At 36.5% G+C, this 18,774-nt stretch overlaps 1 protein-coding gene across 2 annotated transcripts in view; it reads left to right on the forward strand.

Moving 5' to 3' along the window:
• The window catches only part of neurl1aa (neuralized E3 ubiquitin protein ligase 1Aa), an 80,010-nt gene that overhangs the window by 32,617 nt on the left and 28,619 nt on the right, over window positions 1–18,774 (forward strand). The window contains exons 1-3 of one of the 2 annotated variants that reach the window (XM_079864644.1): window positions 3,650–3,875; window positions 15,300–15,541; window positions 16,955–17,276. In XM_079864644.1, coding sequence (XP_079720770.1) covers window positions 3,842–3,875; window positions 15,300–15,541; window positions 16,955–17,276 — 598 coding nt within the window. In that variant the 5' untranslated portion in view covers window positions 3,650–3,841. Of the gene's footprint in view, window positions 1–3,649; window positions 3,876–15,299; window positions 15,542–16,954; window positions 17,277–18,774 lie in introns of those variants that run through there. The other variant, XM_079864643.1, reaches the window with a different exon arrangement.

Below are 18,774 nucleotides of genomic sequence, written 5' to 3' on the forward strand. Positions count from 1 at the left end.
GTAAGGAAAGCAAATTTAGACAGGTGGTGCTGGGGAAGTAGGGGAGCTGTGAAAATTCACATGGACCGCTGCACTGAGATGAGCCGTTTCAGGACAAAAAAAACAAAACTTTTTCCCGAAAGCATCGTTAGCCAACTATGGTCGCAAGTTCCGTCGTTATCAGCATAGTTAAACGAGCCTGTGTTTCCCGAAATTATAGTTCCGACGAATATTCGCAAGCAGCATCACAAAGTTGTGTGGTTGGCTGTGGTTAAATGTACAATCTGTATCTTTTATTTAGAATATGTACAAATGTCATTTACATCTTTTAGTTTGTCAAGAGATTTAAAGCACCTTTTTTTAATAGTGCACATGTGCGTACGTACTCTAGTACGCAAGAACGAGTCTATGATTGAATCCGTAAATAAAGCAAAATAACTGAGAAAAATTCGAAATAGTTCTCAGATGCCATGTCCGTCATTTATAGCAAAACATTAATTCGATCTCAAACAGATTCATTAAAAGAAGTTATCACTCCACCAAGTTCGTGACAGCATTAACCAACTTGGTTAAACGACAATTTGGCGACAATATGGTTACGGGGAAACGTAACGTGACTAGCTGATTTCTTCAACGATTCATTCACTATGGTAGTTAAGCAGCGAGTTGTGTCGTTGTATGAGAAACACAGCACAGATCGATTGGCCAAAGCACTCAGCTTTAAAGGAGAACTCCGGTCAATTTTAACACTGAGCTAATTTTTTTATAAATTTGGAGTGCTGTCAGTACAGAGAACAACGACAAAAATCGGTGTTGCCTACACCGTGTTATCCTCTTTTTAAAATTTGCACCCTGTTGACTTCAATGGGGCAAGTTTTAAACCTGCTTTTAGCCTCTTAACATCCTTGATGTGTCATTACAAGTGCACAGGTCATGTGAGTGATTCCTTCAGAGTGAACACGGGTGAATCTGACTGCAGTAGATGTGAAAGATATGAATAAAAATGATGTTATTTCAGCCAGCGCACATACCTGTATTTACATCCTGTTTTCGGTCGAAGTCCACAGTAGTCGATTGTCGAGTTCACGCGCATGATCATAGGTAACTAACTAACTGCGCGAACTCGGCAATCGACTACTGTGGACTTCGACCGAAAACAGGAAGAAAATACAGGTATGTGCGCTGGCTGAATTAACATAATTTTTATACATATCTTTCACATCTACTGCAGTCAGATTCACCCGTGTTCACTCTGAAGGAATCACTCAACATGGCTGGGCACTTGTAATGACACATCAAGGATGTTAAGAGGCTAAAAGCAGGTTTAAAACTTGCCCCATTGAAGTCAACAGGGTGCACATTTTAAAAAGAGGATAACACGGTGTAGGCAACGCCGATTTTTGTCGTTGTTCTCTGTATTGACAGCACTCCAAATGTACAAAAAAATGAGCTCAATGTTAAAATTTACTGGAGTTCTCCTTTAAGAGACTATATCAGTTGCTCGGAACTGAACTCTGAATATATTAGTGTGTCTTGCCTGCAGAAAATAAAATAACTCCAACAGTTACCTCAACCCCAAAACAACTAAATGGCAAACATGCACTGTCATAATTCTCAGAAGGAGGTTTTTGTAAGAGCACCATTCATTTCTGTTTGTCATGTATTGCAGAGGATATCGATTCATCATTCATGCGGTGCTAATGAAAGCCGTATGACAATCCCCTATTCCTGAACACAAAAGTAGCACAAGCGCTTGTGCGTTTCGGGCATGAGCTCCAAAAAATGTGTGCACCATGTGTGAGCGAGAGTGCACCAATCAGCCCATCGTTGCGGAGCAAGCGATGATTTCATTTTGATCAAAGTGGTGGTGTTCTGGAGCGAAGGCCTGTGGTTTGTTATGGTTCCCTTCAAAATTCCAATTGTTAAAAAGGGGGACGGCAAAAAAAGTAAATATTATTGCTAACGTGATTTTAGTGGATAATGTTTTCCACGTAATCAGAGAGGCGATAGTGAGAATGAGTTTAATTGAGTTTATATCCTCCCGGCCCTTTGTTGATCACATTTATTTATTAACTTGAAACAGTGAAACTCTCAGGCTATTTGTTTATTAACTGATTTATATAACCAAATGAAAATTCTGCCATGTCATTTCTAAAGCGTTATGAATTAACCGTCCTCTGAACTGTATCAGAAATAATACTGGCTGAAGGAACGTTTCTTAAAGTGGATGAGGTTCAAATCTGGGTTAGGACAACCTGTTCCCAGATCAATGGAGTGACAGTAAGTAGATTGACCCGAGATGACATTATAAGGGCATAGTTCTTAAGGGTCACAGAAGAGAGAGGACAACATTCCCAGAAAGCCAGGGAGGAAAGGAGGGTTTTTTTTTTTTTAACATAGTCTAATTCAGTCATTCTGCTGAGATGTAGAGAGGGTTGGCCATATGGACTTTGTTTGGCGTTATACTGTATCTCAGAAAGACATGACAAAAAAGGGACTGTAAACATAATTTTCCCATAAGCATATTTCGTTTGACATTATTTTATGGCTGTTTGCTAAAAACCATGCCTCTTCTGTCACTTCCTCTTACTTCAAATTGAAAGCCGTACTTCCTCTTGAGATATTGTTTTAGTTCAACCACATTAGAGAAGTGTGCATATGTACACCCAACAGTGCATTTCTGTTTACAATAGTGGACAAATATTTTTGTTAAATATCTTGGACCTTTTTCTTGCACAAAAATAAATTAAACAACACCGGTGAGTGAAACTGTAAAGGTAGATTCACCATTGCAACATCTGACAGCTTCTTCTCCCTTTGAACTTGGAAATTAAAATATGACATAAAAACCCATCAAAATAATGTTGTCCTTGAATTCCTACACTAAAATAAAATCCACAAAAAAATCAAAAAATAAATATTCTTTTAATTATAATACCGAAATGTATACATGGATACAGTATATAAATATAAGCCTATAAATGAACAGTGTTGGGTAACGCTTAAAAAAGTAATTAATTACTAGCTACTAATTACATCTTCAACAGTGTAATTATATAACTGTATTAATTTCTCTCTCTAAAAAGTAATGCATTACTTATTACTTTCTAAATCCCATTTCAGTCTCGACCAGTTGAACAAAACAAGGATAGACATAAAACTGTTCTTTTAATTCTTTAAAATAAATAATATAAAATTGCATAATTTATTCTTGAACTGACCAAAGTATCTAGAAGGGAGATATAAAAAAAAAACATAGCCTACATCTATTGTTTAATAAAGAATTGTTCTATACAGTTTTTAATGCAATTAGATCAGAAGTAAATTACAGAAAAATTAAGAGTAGGCTAATCCCTTACTTTACTTTTTCAAGGGAAAAGTGATTAAATTACAGTAGGTTAATTAATTACTAGTAATGCATTACATACAACACTGTAAATTGTATAATGTATAATGGGTATTTTAAATAATTGTTTGAAAAAATGTGCACAACGATATACTTCCATTGCATGTGTTTAAGAAAATATGAGGTTATAGAATGGGTGTTATGTTAATATGTACATTTTTATAGTGTGTTTCTTGAATATTTGATATGTCTGCGTGGGTCTGTTTGAAGGGGAGTGACACCTAGTGAAGCGCTTTTAGACTCCGCCTTCTATGTAAATGAGTCAGTGTGGCGCTGGTGTCCGCGCGCTCAGTCAATGAGCACCGAGACTGGAGGAGTGTCCGACTGTTTACATCTCGTTTCGGGGGGCCGAGAGATATTTTCCTCCAGCATGATGTCGGTGTGGAATTATCGCACTCTCCACCTTTGAGAAATAAACGCGGCCAGCGCAAAAAAACAGTGACCCGGCGTTGAGTCATGGGAGGCCAGATAACCCGAAACGCATTGTACGGTGAGGAATTGCGTTAAGGATCTACATGCAACCGCTGAATGATGTTCCTTCTGTTTGTACGCTCTGCTTCAGCTGTATTGTACATGATAGATTAATTCAAGAGAATTTGGAAGGAAAACGTCTGCCTTTAAATATTATATACATATTAGAATACTTGCACTGAATAGAATAAAACACATTCTAGCACAAGTCACAGACTTAATGTAGACTGTATTTAGGTTTCTGGAGATTTTGCGCTCGTGTCAGTGAACGCGCTTTCGACATCAGACGTGTTTCCCCCATAGCAGCTTGAAAGCGTGAGAAAGGGAAGGGATTTTGTGGGGATTCCCTCTGTTGTTGGGAATAAGAAGGATTTACTGCGGGTTTTCCCACAACGTTTCATTTTACTAGGCGATGTACATGCCCGTGAAGCAGCTGGCTCAAAAGATAATCAAATAAATCAATAAATGAATTGATTGGTTTTACATAAAAATGCACGGTTGTCGGTTACTCAGAGTAGAAAGCCTACTGATAGATCCTGAAATTCATGTTCAGGATGTTGTGCTGCTAGACTAGAGTATATGTTTTGGCAAGCCCTTCTAACATGTATTTCTTGCTTTGCAATTTCCAACTAGTATCTGACAGACTGATAGATAGATGGATAGATAGATGGATAGATGGATGGATGGATGGATGGATGGATCTGGTACAGGATGATTTGGTACAGGATGATTTCCGTTGGCCTGCAGGGTGAATGGGTTAATAATCTTCCTTGTTGGATGTGTGGCTGTAACTGAAACAGACTGTGAGCAGTTGGTTTATGTAAATCTCTCTGGCCTGGAGGAGTTAATCTGAACCCTTGGTGGATCAGACTCACTTGATCATTAATTCTAATTAAAGCACTATCACATCCAATTAGGTAAACAGGGACTAGAGATATGACAGTACAGTATGTGTAGTAGCACCTGGTGTAAGTGCACTTGTTCGAAATGTACTGAGTAAACCCCTGAGGAAATGTATTCATTAAAAGAAATAAATAATTTAATAAATCACATCGCAAAACCACAATGAGCAATATGAGTGCAACGGCGTACATAAAAAAAAAAAAAACAGCTCTGAAATGAAAACATTACATTTGATTAGAAGCATAAAAAAGTATTTAAAAACCATAAAAACACACACATAAAAAAAGCAGTCATTTGGTTGATGGATGCCTTGAACTTGAACTTGAATTTTATTTTTGGAGAGTATTAAGAAGACAAAAGGAAATGATGGTGGAAACAGGATTGGGAAATGACGCAAGCCAGATTTGAGCATCATTTTTGCTTAAGTCCCTTAAGGCAAGTCATTTCACTCGGCGGCCATCTTTGAACCGCCTTTCAGGCAGATATTTCAAGTACAACATGTCTTTGAATGGAGAAACAGCAAATTCTCCAAAGCTGTTGACCAAGCTTACCATTAAATTCCCTATTTGAAATCACCAATGAAATCTGACAACAACTCTCTGATAAATTTTTGTTTCTAACCACTCAAATCATGACAAAAAACCTGCATTTTTCAGACTGGACCAGCCAACGCGTTTGTGAAGCCACAAGCACTCGTCTCTCACAATGACTTCACCAATTGGCTATTGTTTTATTTAGAAGGTACGACTTATTCCGTCATATTGCGTGCTGCACTTTCTCCCATTCATAGTAATATGAGTGCACTGTCTTTGTATATCATATGTCTTTGACTAAGCTGCTGCTTCTGCTTCAACAATGTTTTTAGTTTATCTTATAAAAAAAATAAAAAAAATGTTTGGTCATAACTTTCTGGTTTCTCTTTCCAGTTCCCATTTCTGAGTTAGGGATTGTTTTTCAGTTCTTGCAGCAGGTTGACAGTGGATATAAATTGCCTATACGGGTACAATCGCATCTTTCACCTCAGATATAGTAGATAACAGTGCTTTATCTGATCATTGTATGAAACCAGAAACCATCCAGAACTGAGAACAAGATTGTCTGGTTTGTAGTGTTTGAGCTGGATAGAGACACTAATGTACTGTATGTTTGTGTGTGCGTTTAAGACTGGTGGGTGTTTCTCATGCAACTCTGGAACACATCCTGGCCTCTGAGGCAGGAAAGAGAGGAATAATTCGGGGTTTTTTTAGTTATTTTTTTTTATAAAGGCTGTTAAAAATGGAACATTATGACAGTTGTTCCTGATATTTCCTACTGTCACTAGAACAAAAACAGTATCAACACTCCACCTTAAACCGTTACAAATATGGAAAGTTATGCAAATTGTCAGTGTAGTTGCATGCGTTTTTTGCATACAGTATACAAATTCTCTGGTCTATTCTTTTTTGTACCATTATTTGATTTGCATTTGGTTAAATAATTAATTTTGTGCAATAAATAGCAATTGTGCAATATAAATAACAATATAAAACTGTAAAAAATATATATTGTTGGTTTAACTTAAAAAAAGTAACTTGGCTGACTTAAAATTTTAAGTTCATTGAAACAATGAAGGACATTGGTTTAATCAACAGAAACTAAAAATATTATATTATCTGAACTAGGGCTGGGTAAAAAATATCGATTTCTCGATTTTAATCGATTCACACTTTTACGAAACAATATCGATTCTTAAATCCCAAGAATCGATTAGTCATCCTGTTTTCAGTTGATGAATGAGTGGATCATTGTTGCGCGCATCCCATCCAATAAATTGCAATAATCTTTGTGCTTTGTTATTATTGATATGAAACAAAGTCTCAGATTTCAAATTACGTCCATTTTCTTACGAAATTCAAAAACATAATTACCGTTTTGGCGCTGTGGCTGAGATCGCTCCGGCGCAGGCAGCTCAGCTCAAGAGAAGCAACGGAAGCAACTCTTCCGCCTTAATACCAGTTAATACCAGTTACAGCGCGAAATAAACATGAATGAGCATCTGAAATTGTGTTAAAAGATAGAGTACAACTTATCGAAGTCCGTATCATGTCACATGGAATCGCTCAATCAGTGTTTCAACCGTGCAAAGACGTTAGTAAACAATGTCATGTAACGTCACATTTACCTCAGAAAAAAACATATCCAGTGACCATAAACTCGTTAGTCCGCTAGAAAAATTAACTCTAGAGAGGAGCATTTTGTTAAATATATGCACCATATTATGTAATCATTATAATTTTTAATGTTCTTCAATATTTAATGCATGTTTGAATAAATCTGGAAAGTTTTTTATGACAGCCATCATTTAAAATTTTATATAATTTCATATAACTTTATTATTATAAAAATAAATAAAAGTGTATTTTAAGTGTTTGTATACAAATCAGTTCATTTTTACCTTCAATATTATAGTAGGCTAATGAAGCCTATAGGCTACAACTGACTCCCATGGCTAACAGCATTAGTTAAGAGATTTGTTTTCCTTGAGAAAATTTGCAATGTATTGTATTGTACCTGATAGCCAAAATAATCGACATTGAATCGAATTGAATCATAATCGAATCGAATTGCAAGCTTGTGAATCGAAATCGAATCAAATTGTGAAATTTGTGTCAATACCCAGCCCTAATCTGAACCACATTACCGGTAGTTGATTTGACAAAAGAAAAAAAAGTTGTGATAAATCATGCAAATAATGTTTTACAGTGTGGTACTGATAAATTCCTTTATATTAATAATATTAAAATACTTAATACCCATATTAAAAATTCTATACTATTTTGTCTAAAAATAACTAAAGTGTTTAAAGTGTCATCAAGTCATTATAATGTACAATATGAAAAATCGATTGGCCTTTTCATTTCGAGATTTTCACATTTTTGACTTTTGACTAAATTTGTAGTGTCTGTAAAGATTCACTTTAAGTGAGCATTAGATGATGGCAAAGGTAATCTAAATGTAAAAATATGAGAAATGAACATGTACAATTTAAACATCCAACACTAGCCAATATCCATCTGAAAACCATACTTATGTAAACTTATGCAAATCAGATGGTGGCACAAATAAGAATAGACCAGGGGTGTATTTCCCAAAAGCATCGTTAGCCAACTATGTTCGCAAGTTCCACTCTATTGAACTCACCTCAGTATACTGATATTCCGTGCATCCCCAAATCTTACTCATTGTTGAATCAGTTATTCGCTGCTAATTTGTTTATAACAGCACGGAAAGTATTGTAATTACTGAATTAATTACCACAGTGTTATTTTTTGAATCCACAGTAAGACAGCCATGCACACAAATAACATGAGGAAACTGTTAGCACTGGGGTTTGTTTGGACTGGGGTTTTTAATGGGGCATGTTGGGATTGATTATCAGTGATTGGTTGACATGCAGGCAAGGAGTTAATGCGCTGTAGTGACAGATTATGGTAAGGCAAACAGAGGAAGTGTTCTTATCTCAATCCCTGCTGTGGCTCAGTTAGTGTGTTGTGTCAGAAACATATGTTTGCAGGTCAGGTGCTGATGCTGCTAAGTAACCGTCTGCTGCACCTCTGCTGAGCACAACATCCTTGATGAGTCACTTAATCCTCGCTCTCACCGCAGAAATTAAATGACACCACCACACACTGGTGTTTGTGTATACGGATCAGATCACCTAAGAGCCAGCCGGCCAGCGCTTAATATGTTCACTCATTCATGATACTTTACTTTATTACAGGGCAAGATAGTTGCTAGCTGGCTTCAGGAGATAATTACAAACACGGACATCCACACACACCCCAGGAACAAAAATAAAATAAAGGACACTTATGGAACCAAAACTGTCAATAATTGTGCTAAATAATGTCACTAAAAATTTGCTAAAATTATATTATTACTTTTATTATAAATAAATAATATATATATTATTATAATATAGTTTTTTTTTTCATTTCTTCTATTTTTACATTTAGATTCACTTCTTAATTTCCATTCACTTCTAGATTGCCATCTATCACTCAATTAATGTTAATCTTTACAAACAGTAAGGACATGTAAAGACAATCTTTACAATTCAATAACAATGCCAAATGTAGTATTTAGAATATCTCAAAATTAATAACCATTTTTCATACTATTCATCATTATTTAAAATGGTGTGATAACTACATTCACTGCAAACACTTTTATTTTAGTCTTTTATTTTAAATTTATTTAAACAGAATATTATAGAATTATAATATCGGCCATTTATCGGTTATCAGTACCAGCTAGAATATAGTTGCATCCCTAAAAAAAATCCCATACTATATATTTGGACTACAGTATAGTTGAAAAGGGGAAATAAGTTTTCAACACCTCAACATTTTTTTTTTTAAACACATTCAATGCAGCAATTTCACAATTTTGACCAGACATTGGTATTAACTCAACCCCCCCCCCCCCCCCCCGCCCCCCCCCCCCCCCACACACACACACACCCACACATCACAAAGGACTATAAAGTCAGAAAAAATACAAATATAAAACACACACACACACTATATCTATTGTTCAGTATACTGAACAAGTACAGCGAACAAAATGTTCTCTCTACTTGTTCAATGTTAGGCTAAAACATTTTTGGTAATGTTCTGAGCTGTTGTTTGAATGTGAAATAAATAAACAGACAGTGATGCATTCTTCTAGTGTTGATGCTTGATGCTAAGTGACAGCGTGTGTGTTCTGATTGATGTGTGTGACGACACTTGAGCGAGGGCTTTGTATAAACCAGAGGCCAGAGGGTGTGTGCTCAGCCAGGTGAAACTCCCTGTTATTCAGGGTTTTTTTTTGGACCAGAATAACTATTAGCATATGAATCTTTAGCCAAGCCTGCAGCCATGGTGACTGATGTGTTGTGGTCACATGACATGCCTCTCACCTCAGATTAGCACTGTAGTTGCCAAGTACATCTCTTCTTAAGATACCAATTTCAGCTGATCTCACGCTCATGCTGCTGTTTTATATACTTGTATACTTTTATTTAAACATGTAAGTCATTTTTTATTTGCCATACAGCCATGTTTTTCAGATAATTTTTTACACGAGTTAGTGAAATTTAACAGTTTAATGATTCAGGAAAAACAGATTCTCAAGTAGATCATTTACTTTCTGGTGTCTGATACCTAAAAACAGCTTTAATAATGAAGTTATATTGAGTATCAGAACACACGTACTTACAGTAGCACAGTTAATGTGATTACAGACAGAGCAAGTTAAAAGCTAATTCCTAGAGAATAGACTCAGAAACGAGGACAATGTGTGACACAATCAAACAAAATGCATTTCTAATGACAATTAAAAGGATTTTTACTGCAATACAATTGAAAGTAAATCAAAACTCGGGTATGACAACCTGCTGTTTCCATGTTGTGAACTTCTTTTACAATACTAAAAATATATTCACTTACGCAAACAGTATCATTATTTCTATCTATTTACTTGTTGAGCCTGCAGCTTTCCCAGACCAAACACACTACAAATGCATATTACGCTGAAAAAGCTTGCACATCAGCTCAAGGCACATCTAAAATGACTTTAGTTGTGTCCCAAATTATGCACTATATACTTATGCACTATGTATTCAACCGTGCATTTTATAAGGTTATATTAACATATTAACATCGGAGTCTGATAGCCCTTCCCCCTTTGTATTTAAATCTGCGACAGTTGAGCGCATGAAGTGTCCAACATTCCACACTTTGTTTTTTGGGTTAATTAAGTGCATCATCCGGGTATTTAAAGGGCACTTTTTCTATTTGGAATGCTCAGTGTAAACACACTACTCGCACTATTTATACTACAAAACGTCATAGAAAAGTACAAATTGGGACGCACCTACTGTCTTTTGTAGCTATTGCACAGATGAAACAGTCTGTTTGGCGAGTATATTTGTCTGGAGACTTTGCCGCCTCGTGATGCATATAATAAAACACTTTCTCTCCTTTGCAAGTCACTTTGAGACAAACTTTCTGTATATTCAGCAAACGAAACTGTGAAAAGTGAGCCTCGGGATGTTCTGTTGTGAAAGCGGCCTTTTGAGTCCTGCAGGCCAAGCAGTTTTATTTTAACATTGAGTGTATGAGAGTGTGTGAGAAGTGAGGTGTTACACATAACATGACATTCTCTTACCTACAGTCAGACATCTGAACCTGCCCTGAGCACGTCTGCATGGTAATGAGGATGTAATGGAGATAAAGATAGCAGCTACCTGACAACCTTACACAGCGAATTTAAACCTGACCTTAGCACTTGGAGATCCTCTTTAATGCAAGTAAAAATTATAACAAATAAAGAAACTAGGGCTGTCAAACGATTAATCGCATCCAAAATAAAAGTTTGTGTTTACATAATATATGTGTGTGTATGGAGTATAATTATTTTCTATATATAAATACACACACATGCATGTATATATTTAAGAAATATTTGCATGTATATACTGTGTATATATATTTATATTATATATAATTTATATCATATATATTTATAACACATTTTTCTTAAATATATATGCATGTGTGTGTATTTATATATAGAAAATAATTATACTCCATACACACACATATATTATGTAAACACAAACTTTTATTTTGGATGCGATTAATCGCGATTAATCGTTTGACAGCCCTAAAAGAAACACAAAATTATCAAGTGTGCTTTACTAAATCTCTTTCCCAATTTAGAAATGATCTAAAAACCTTTTAAAGATCCATCCATAAACTGGCTTCTCATAAAATTGCAGTATGAATATATACACTATTGGTCAAAAGTTTGGAATAAGTAAGATTTTTTTTAAGGAAACATTACACACTTATGCTCAACAAGGCTACTTTTATTTGATCAAAAAATGCAGTATATGTGAAATATTATTGCAATTTATAAGAAGCATTTTCCACCAAATCAACAAATTAGAATGATTTCTGAATGATCAGTATTGATTGCTGAAAATTCAGCTTTGCCATCACAGGAATAAATTACATTTAAATATATATTAAAACAGAAAACGTTTAAATTGTAATAATATTTAACAATATTAATGTTTTTTTTTTTTTTGTTTGTTAATGAATGAAGGCCAGTATCACCGATATTAGTAGATATGTCAATGTTTGAACTGCTTTAATGATTTTTACATTTGTATCATTAGATATTTTTTAGTATGTTGAACCCAATACTTACATTTAAATGTGTAATTTGGAAATTTCTCTCTCTCAAAAAAAAAATAAAAAAAAAATCCTGTCATCACTGTTAAGCAATGCATTCTGTGGTAGGCAAGGCCTCCAAGGATCCATCTGTTGTATCCTTCATTGCACAGAAAAAAAAACAAACATTTGGAGGCCCCCACCCACATTGCCCAAACCTAGCAGCTAAACTGTAGCGCTAACCAAAGGATGTGGGTTGACATTAGCATTGCTACTTCTGGAAGGGAAAAAATGCTGCTGTGTTAATTGCGTTATATATTTGTGGTGCGTTAAACAGAAAATAACATTATTTTTGAAAGCCCTAGATTATTCAAATGCTCAAGTGTGTTGATTCAGGCCCTCCAAGCTGTTCTTTATGGAATAAACTTATGTAAGAAACATCTTCTGTCCGTTGGTTACCTTAAAAAAGAATGTGGTTACCATAGAAATAGCAGCATTATGATGTGTTCGTAGCCCAGGGTGGGATCTGCTTGTGTGTTGGCTATGTCACTGTCTTCTGTTACTTACAAAGAGTGTTTGTGTTTCTGCATGTCCGGTGCTGTTACTTTATATGACTTAAGTGCGTCTTATGTAATAAAATTTAGGATGACAACAGAAATGTATTAAAGGCTATGTGAATTGCTGTTCACAACACATTTTTAACGGAGAAAAATGTGGGTTGGGATTTGATTTAATCATAAAAAGTCAGTGTTTAAGTCAGAATGGAGCCAGACTTAATATAAGTTTGCTAAATCAATAGCTATACCTTTTCCTTTGGGAATAATGTGCATAAATGAATAATTCATAAGACCAGGAACATCATTAAGAACGACAATAGGGCCAATTTTCATTTCATGTTCATTTAAATTCAATTTTAATTGAATTATTTGGAATAATGGACCTCAGTTGTTGACTGAACATTTAACGCCGCACCTTAACTAGTTCTGAAACGAATCTTCCACCTAGTCCCAAAGTGGGGACTTTTTTTTTGCAGATTAAACCTTGAGAGATTTTACACTGATCTGGGACCAACTTCCCCTGTCCATACAGATGAAGCGAAAGCACACACACTGAACTCAGCTCAGCAGAAAACAGAAACTCTCGCTATGGCAGCGTTGCTAAGGAACATGAGCTGCTACTTAACCTCCATTTTCTGTCTGACAGCTGCAGCTCTTGTGTTTGCTAATGTATTCATTTCAGTGTGCTCAGACTATGAGTGTTATACACAGTGTCCGTCCGCAAACAGACCTGCACACACACACACACTACAGACACATGTATGAAACGTACAAAGTCTGAAAAGCTTAAACGCTTAAATGTTTTCTCATATGATGGTTTCACTATTTACATTTCTAGTCTATATTCTCTTCTCTGGCGACCAGTGTAGCCTTATCTGCATTGCTCAGGAAACATGTCATTGCCCACTATCAGTTTCTATGGGAGCCACAATAGCTGAGAGGACTGGTGTCATCACTGGACGCTCCTCCAACCGTGCCATTACGGACCTGTGAGGGTGTGTTATCTTGTTAAAGGAACCCCTTGCCAACTCGGTGAATGTTGGACATGAATGAATGCAGATAGGAAAGCCATAAAGCTGGAACCTCTCATGGATGTCTCTAAATATGACATTGTGACAACTATACGCATTGCAAAACATTCCTGTGCCTCCGCTAAAATAGGCATTCAACTTCTGTAGATCAAAACAACCGAATTCATTACTCTGGCCATTATTTAGGCCACGTCTGCATCTTGTCCAAAGGTACTTATAGTGTTATAATTTGGACTTGGGTAGTAAAACACACACACAATGGAACTAGAGCTGCACGGTTAATCGTTAAAAGAGTGTGATCTCGATTAAAATAGCCACACGATCTTATTCCTAAATGATAACAATTTGGCTTTAAACCTTTGACAAGTACGTTCACAGCGAACATACAAATCTGCATTAGCGCTGCTGCTGACCCAAAGTATTATTTCTGTGTTACAATAATTCATATGGTCACAGAAGTACTGGGATACAGTTCATGGTTCAGATATAAACATTGATGTCTATGGCAGCGATCAAAATAGAGTAAATCATCTTTTGAAAATAACTTGATGGTTTAAATAAAGATTGTCTTAATTACATCATTACACCTGTAGGTGGCGACAAGTGACTGTTAAAAAATGTATTTGTCATTGAATAATTCTCTCAAGAGATTCGTTAAAAAACACTGATTCATCCAGTGAAGTCTTTATGAGCGAGTCAATTAATATTTTATTCAAACATTTAAATGAATATATATATATGCAGTTAATATTTTGTCAGAAAAAGTTGTTAACCTTGCCTAGAAGAAAGAAGTGTGTTGAAGGTTATACGATAGATAGATAGATAGATAGATAGATAGATAGATAGATAGATAGATAGATAGATAGATAGATAGATAGATAGATAGATAGATAGATAGATAGATAGTTAGATGGATAGAATGCTATAATGATAATACGATAGATTGATAGAACGAGATATAGCTCTACTAGTTTAGATAGAAGGCCTAGTTTAAAATGACTAGAAAACCTCTATTGTTTTGGCACTTGGATGCATAATTAAAAAGTGTTCAGACCTTGCTTGTGCGTTGTTCATCATTCATGTTGTATATGCACTTAAGTCTCAAATGAGAATGCCTGTGTTTTCTGCAGCTCTATTCAGGAGTGGAGCTTTACACACACACACACACACACACACACACACACACACGCACACTCGCATGCATGTACACACATTTGAGTTGTGAGCTTGTAAGTGAGAAAAAGAGTGCACAAAGGAAAGACTGGCTGTTATGAATTCATACAGTGACAATAATCAGTCAACTCAATTTTCCATTACATGACTACAAGCAAAGACAAATCTGCAGTGCAACATACTATCCAATTCGTAAACTAATTTCAATAATTAAATGCTGTAGGAAACGCTGTAGCACTTTATGCTTCAGTACTGAAATTGTGCAGTGCAGCCTGCTGGGAAAAGATGAATCAGATTTATCTACAAAACTCAAAATCACTTTGTCCAATGAAAATGCTGTACATAAATGGGGTCAGACAAATCTCACCATGCAAGGGCTGATGCTATTTTATGCGGTTCATTGATTTGAAAGTAAAGGCCAGGCTTTAGTCATATTGAGCTGGGGGTCTAAACACGATTATGGCTGAGAGAAGACTTATTTTCACACCATTATGTATTTTGATCATTTTATCATTTGCAGTATTTTACCATATTGACAGACCATTGTTTATAAACCGTCTTTCTTTCTCTCTTCTAGACTCTCTAGGTGGACCGTTCCCCTCAACAGCCCACCGATGCCACCACAAACCGAAGCGCTGTTTACCCTTGCATCCGTGCGGAGGTGTCCCCATGAGCCCCCTTCTCTTCCACCCCAACGCTAAAGGGTCTCAGATAGTCATGGATCTATCACAGAGGAGCGTCAAACGGCAGGCCAGCTTCTGCAACGCAATCACGTTCAGCAACCGGCCTATTGCTCTGTATGAGCAGGTCCGCTTAAAGGTAAGAACAAGGATAGGCATAGATGGTTAAAATATTTCCCCATACATAACATAGCCCTAGTTAAAATATGTAACCCATAACTCGTAAATAGAGATGCACCGATGTATAGTGGATATAATTATAATACCGATTATCAGCCGATGAAAGCAATTATTTTTTGCCATTATGCTGATGCCAAAACCCTAGTGCAAGGTTCCTCAAATCCAGTTTTGGAGGGCCACCCACTGCCCTGCAGAATTTAGTTCCGACCCTAATCAAACACACCTGAACCAGCTGGTCAATGTCTTCAGTTACTAGGAAATTGCAGGTAGGCAAGTTCGATCATTGTTTGAGTATAAACTCTGCAGGACAGTGGCCCTCCAGGGCTAGATAAAAAACAAAGTATACTTTAGGGAAATGTGTTTGAAAACATATGTGCATTTCCGTTTGTTTCCACTAGAGGTGCAAAAATGCATACATTTGTTTAGCCCGCAATTGCGTTTTCTTACTCTGTCTTTCTTGGTTTGTCCTTCTGTCTTTACTGAGCTTTAAAAGCACCACTCTAGAGAAGTTGCTCAAGTTCCCTCTTCCTATGTCAATGCAGTAACAATCTAAGATAAACACTCCTATCCCAGACTATGGCCCTCAATCTAGCTCAACCAGTTCTTCTACCAACATACACAGATGGTTTTGTATGTAAACTCACTCATTAGTCAAGTTGTCAATACTGGTATTCTCAGTAACATAGGGCCGCTGTGACATAAGTCATTGTGTTCTTGAATTGTTTGTAGGGCTCATTCCTGGAGTTACTGTAAATCAAATAAAACAGAGCATCTCTAGTCTAAACACACCACATGACTGCCTCATACATCCCCTGAATTGTCCTCTACGCTCAACCATTTATGACCATCACAAAACATGCCCCCTGTTTGGCCTTCAGCACTGCTGCAAAAGGAAACTAGAGCCAACTTTGATGGAATTAAATTGAAAATAATCACATGCAAAGGTTTTAAAAGAAATAACTGGAACCTTTTCAGCCAACAGAAAAGAAAAAAAACACAAATGAAATGTAACAAAAATGAGATTAAATAGAGAGTGAATTAAGATTTTGGGAAACTAAATTAATTTTGGTGCAGCTAGTGGCACACTGTAGCTTCAAAAATTAAAAGGACAACTCTTTATCTTAATATCTACTCAAATTAGGTGCATAGTAGTACCTTGGTGTAGTAATATGTACCCTTAAGGTACTGCTATGAACCTTTTAGGGGCAAATAAGGTTACAAAGATTCCCCTTTAAGGGTACTGGCCCAGTGACAAGCTGCTGTATGCCTAAAGGTACAATGTTTGCACATTTTTCATAAACATATGCAATGACTCATAAAGAACACCGTCTAATGTCGTAATGATAACAGATCCATTTTTTCCTGTCTTTAGATAACCAAAAAGCAGTGCTGCTGGAGTGGCGCTCTCCGCCTGGGCTTCACTTCTAAAGACCCGTCTCGAATCAACCCCGACAGTCTACCCAAATATGCCTGCCCTGACCTGGTATCCCAGAGCGGCTTCTGGGCCAAGGCCCTTCCAGAAGAGTTTGCAAACGAAGGAAACCTCATTTCCTTCTGGGTGGATAAGAAAGGGAGAGTATTTTATCGCATCAACGATTCCAGCCCCATGCTGTTCTTCAGCGGCGTTCGGACCACAGAGCCACTGTGGGCTCTCATAGATGTCTACGGTCTGACCAGAGGAGTGCAACTGCTGGGTGAGAAAAATAACTGTTCGCATAGTTTAAGGACATGCCTGTGAAACGAAATACTGTACAGCAATGATATGTTTTTAAAAGTTTGTTTTTAGGTTGATTTTTTTTTTTTGTGGCTATGAGTGAATCCCAGTGTCAGGTATACAAACGTTTTTCGAAGAATGGTGAAAATTAGACATTGAACTCTGTGGGCATTATATTAGATGCAAAAAAAAATATTTTACGCTTATGTTTTTCCCTTACATGAACAAACAATTTTATCCAGTTTACTTTCCTCCCAAATTCTTGTCATTTAAGGCCCTTTGTCTATGAAATCCTGCTAATCAAGCAATCACACATTCGCCATGCATGTGTAAGGCTGTTGCCTGTCTCCTCCCTATGCAAACCATTCTGCTTGAGTTAACTCACTTAAAGTTCTTGATAGAAAAAAAACTGAATCGAACATTAGTTCTGGGTTGATGAATAGACCCACAGCCGAAGTAGCCGGTTCAGCCAACTGTCGAAGTTTGCCGAGGATGACGAGTGAGTTGCTGACACTACAAACATGCGTGTGTATTACCGAGGACTTGAATGAGCCTGATGTGCAATGTAAGTTTCTTTTATTAAATAGGCCTACATTTTTTTATTAAAACATGGGAAAAAACAGAATTTTACTATGGTTTATTGTGCATGCAGATTATATTTTAAGATTATATGTTAAGCTAAATCAAGGAGTTTATAAGACGGTTTAAGTTTATAATGGTTTATTACTTTCTATAGACATGAAGAGCATATCTGCGTTTGTGCATCAATGTCTGTAATGTGTGCTGTAGGTGCGAAACTTTTAGGAAACTTGTATCCATGATTGGTCAGTCATATCCGACATGAAGGATCAGCGAATGAAACTGACCACAAACACCATTAACTTAAGTGAATGAAAAGTGAATGAAAATGAATGCGTTCACACAAATAACTGTATTTGAATGTTTCAATATGCGTTGACACATATGACTTTATTTGTATTTCATTCATATAACATGACACTGAGTAGTTAGAAAAGCAATGATTAGTGACATCATTGCGTGATGACGTAAGGAACAGATGAATAGTTTTTTTTAACCGGTTCATTGAAACAAACTGTCCGAAAGAGCCGGTTCTCGGAAATGAATCGGACTTTACATCACTATTCTACACCCCCAAAGCTTGTAGAGTCCTGTACCTCTTTGTGGGGTCGACATTTCATTCAGTAACATTAAACAGTTGTGATTTATATTAAGTTGAATGTTTGATGATCGCATAGCTTTCATGTGCGTAAGCAAAGATGCGTTATAGCGCCCCCTACCGTAAAACAGTGGAAACATGGATTGCCAGAAAAAGTCAACAATGGCGGGGAAACGTTGGTCATAAAAATTAAATTGTGGGGAAAGATTTAAGCTTAAAAGTGCTTTAGTTAAACACAAAAGATACATTTTGGGATAATAAACTGGTTGCTCTGAAACTCCAACATGAAAAAAAAGTTTTG

The sequence above is a fragment of the Squalius cephalus genome (assembly GCF_949319135.1).
Source record: "Squalius cephalus genome assembly, chromosome: 2".
NCBI lineage: Eukaryota > Metazoa > Chordata > Actinopteri > Cypriniformes > Leuciscidae > Squalius > Squalius cephalus.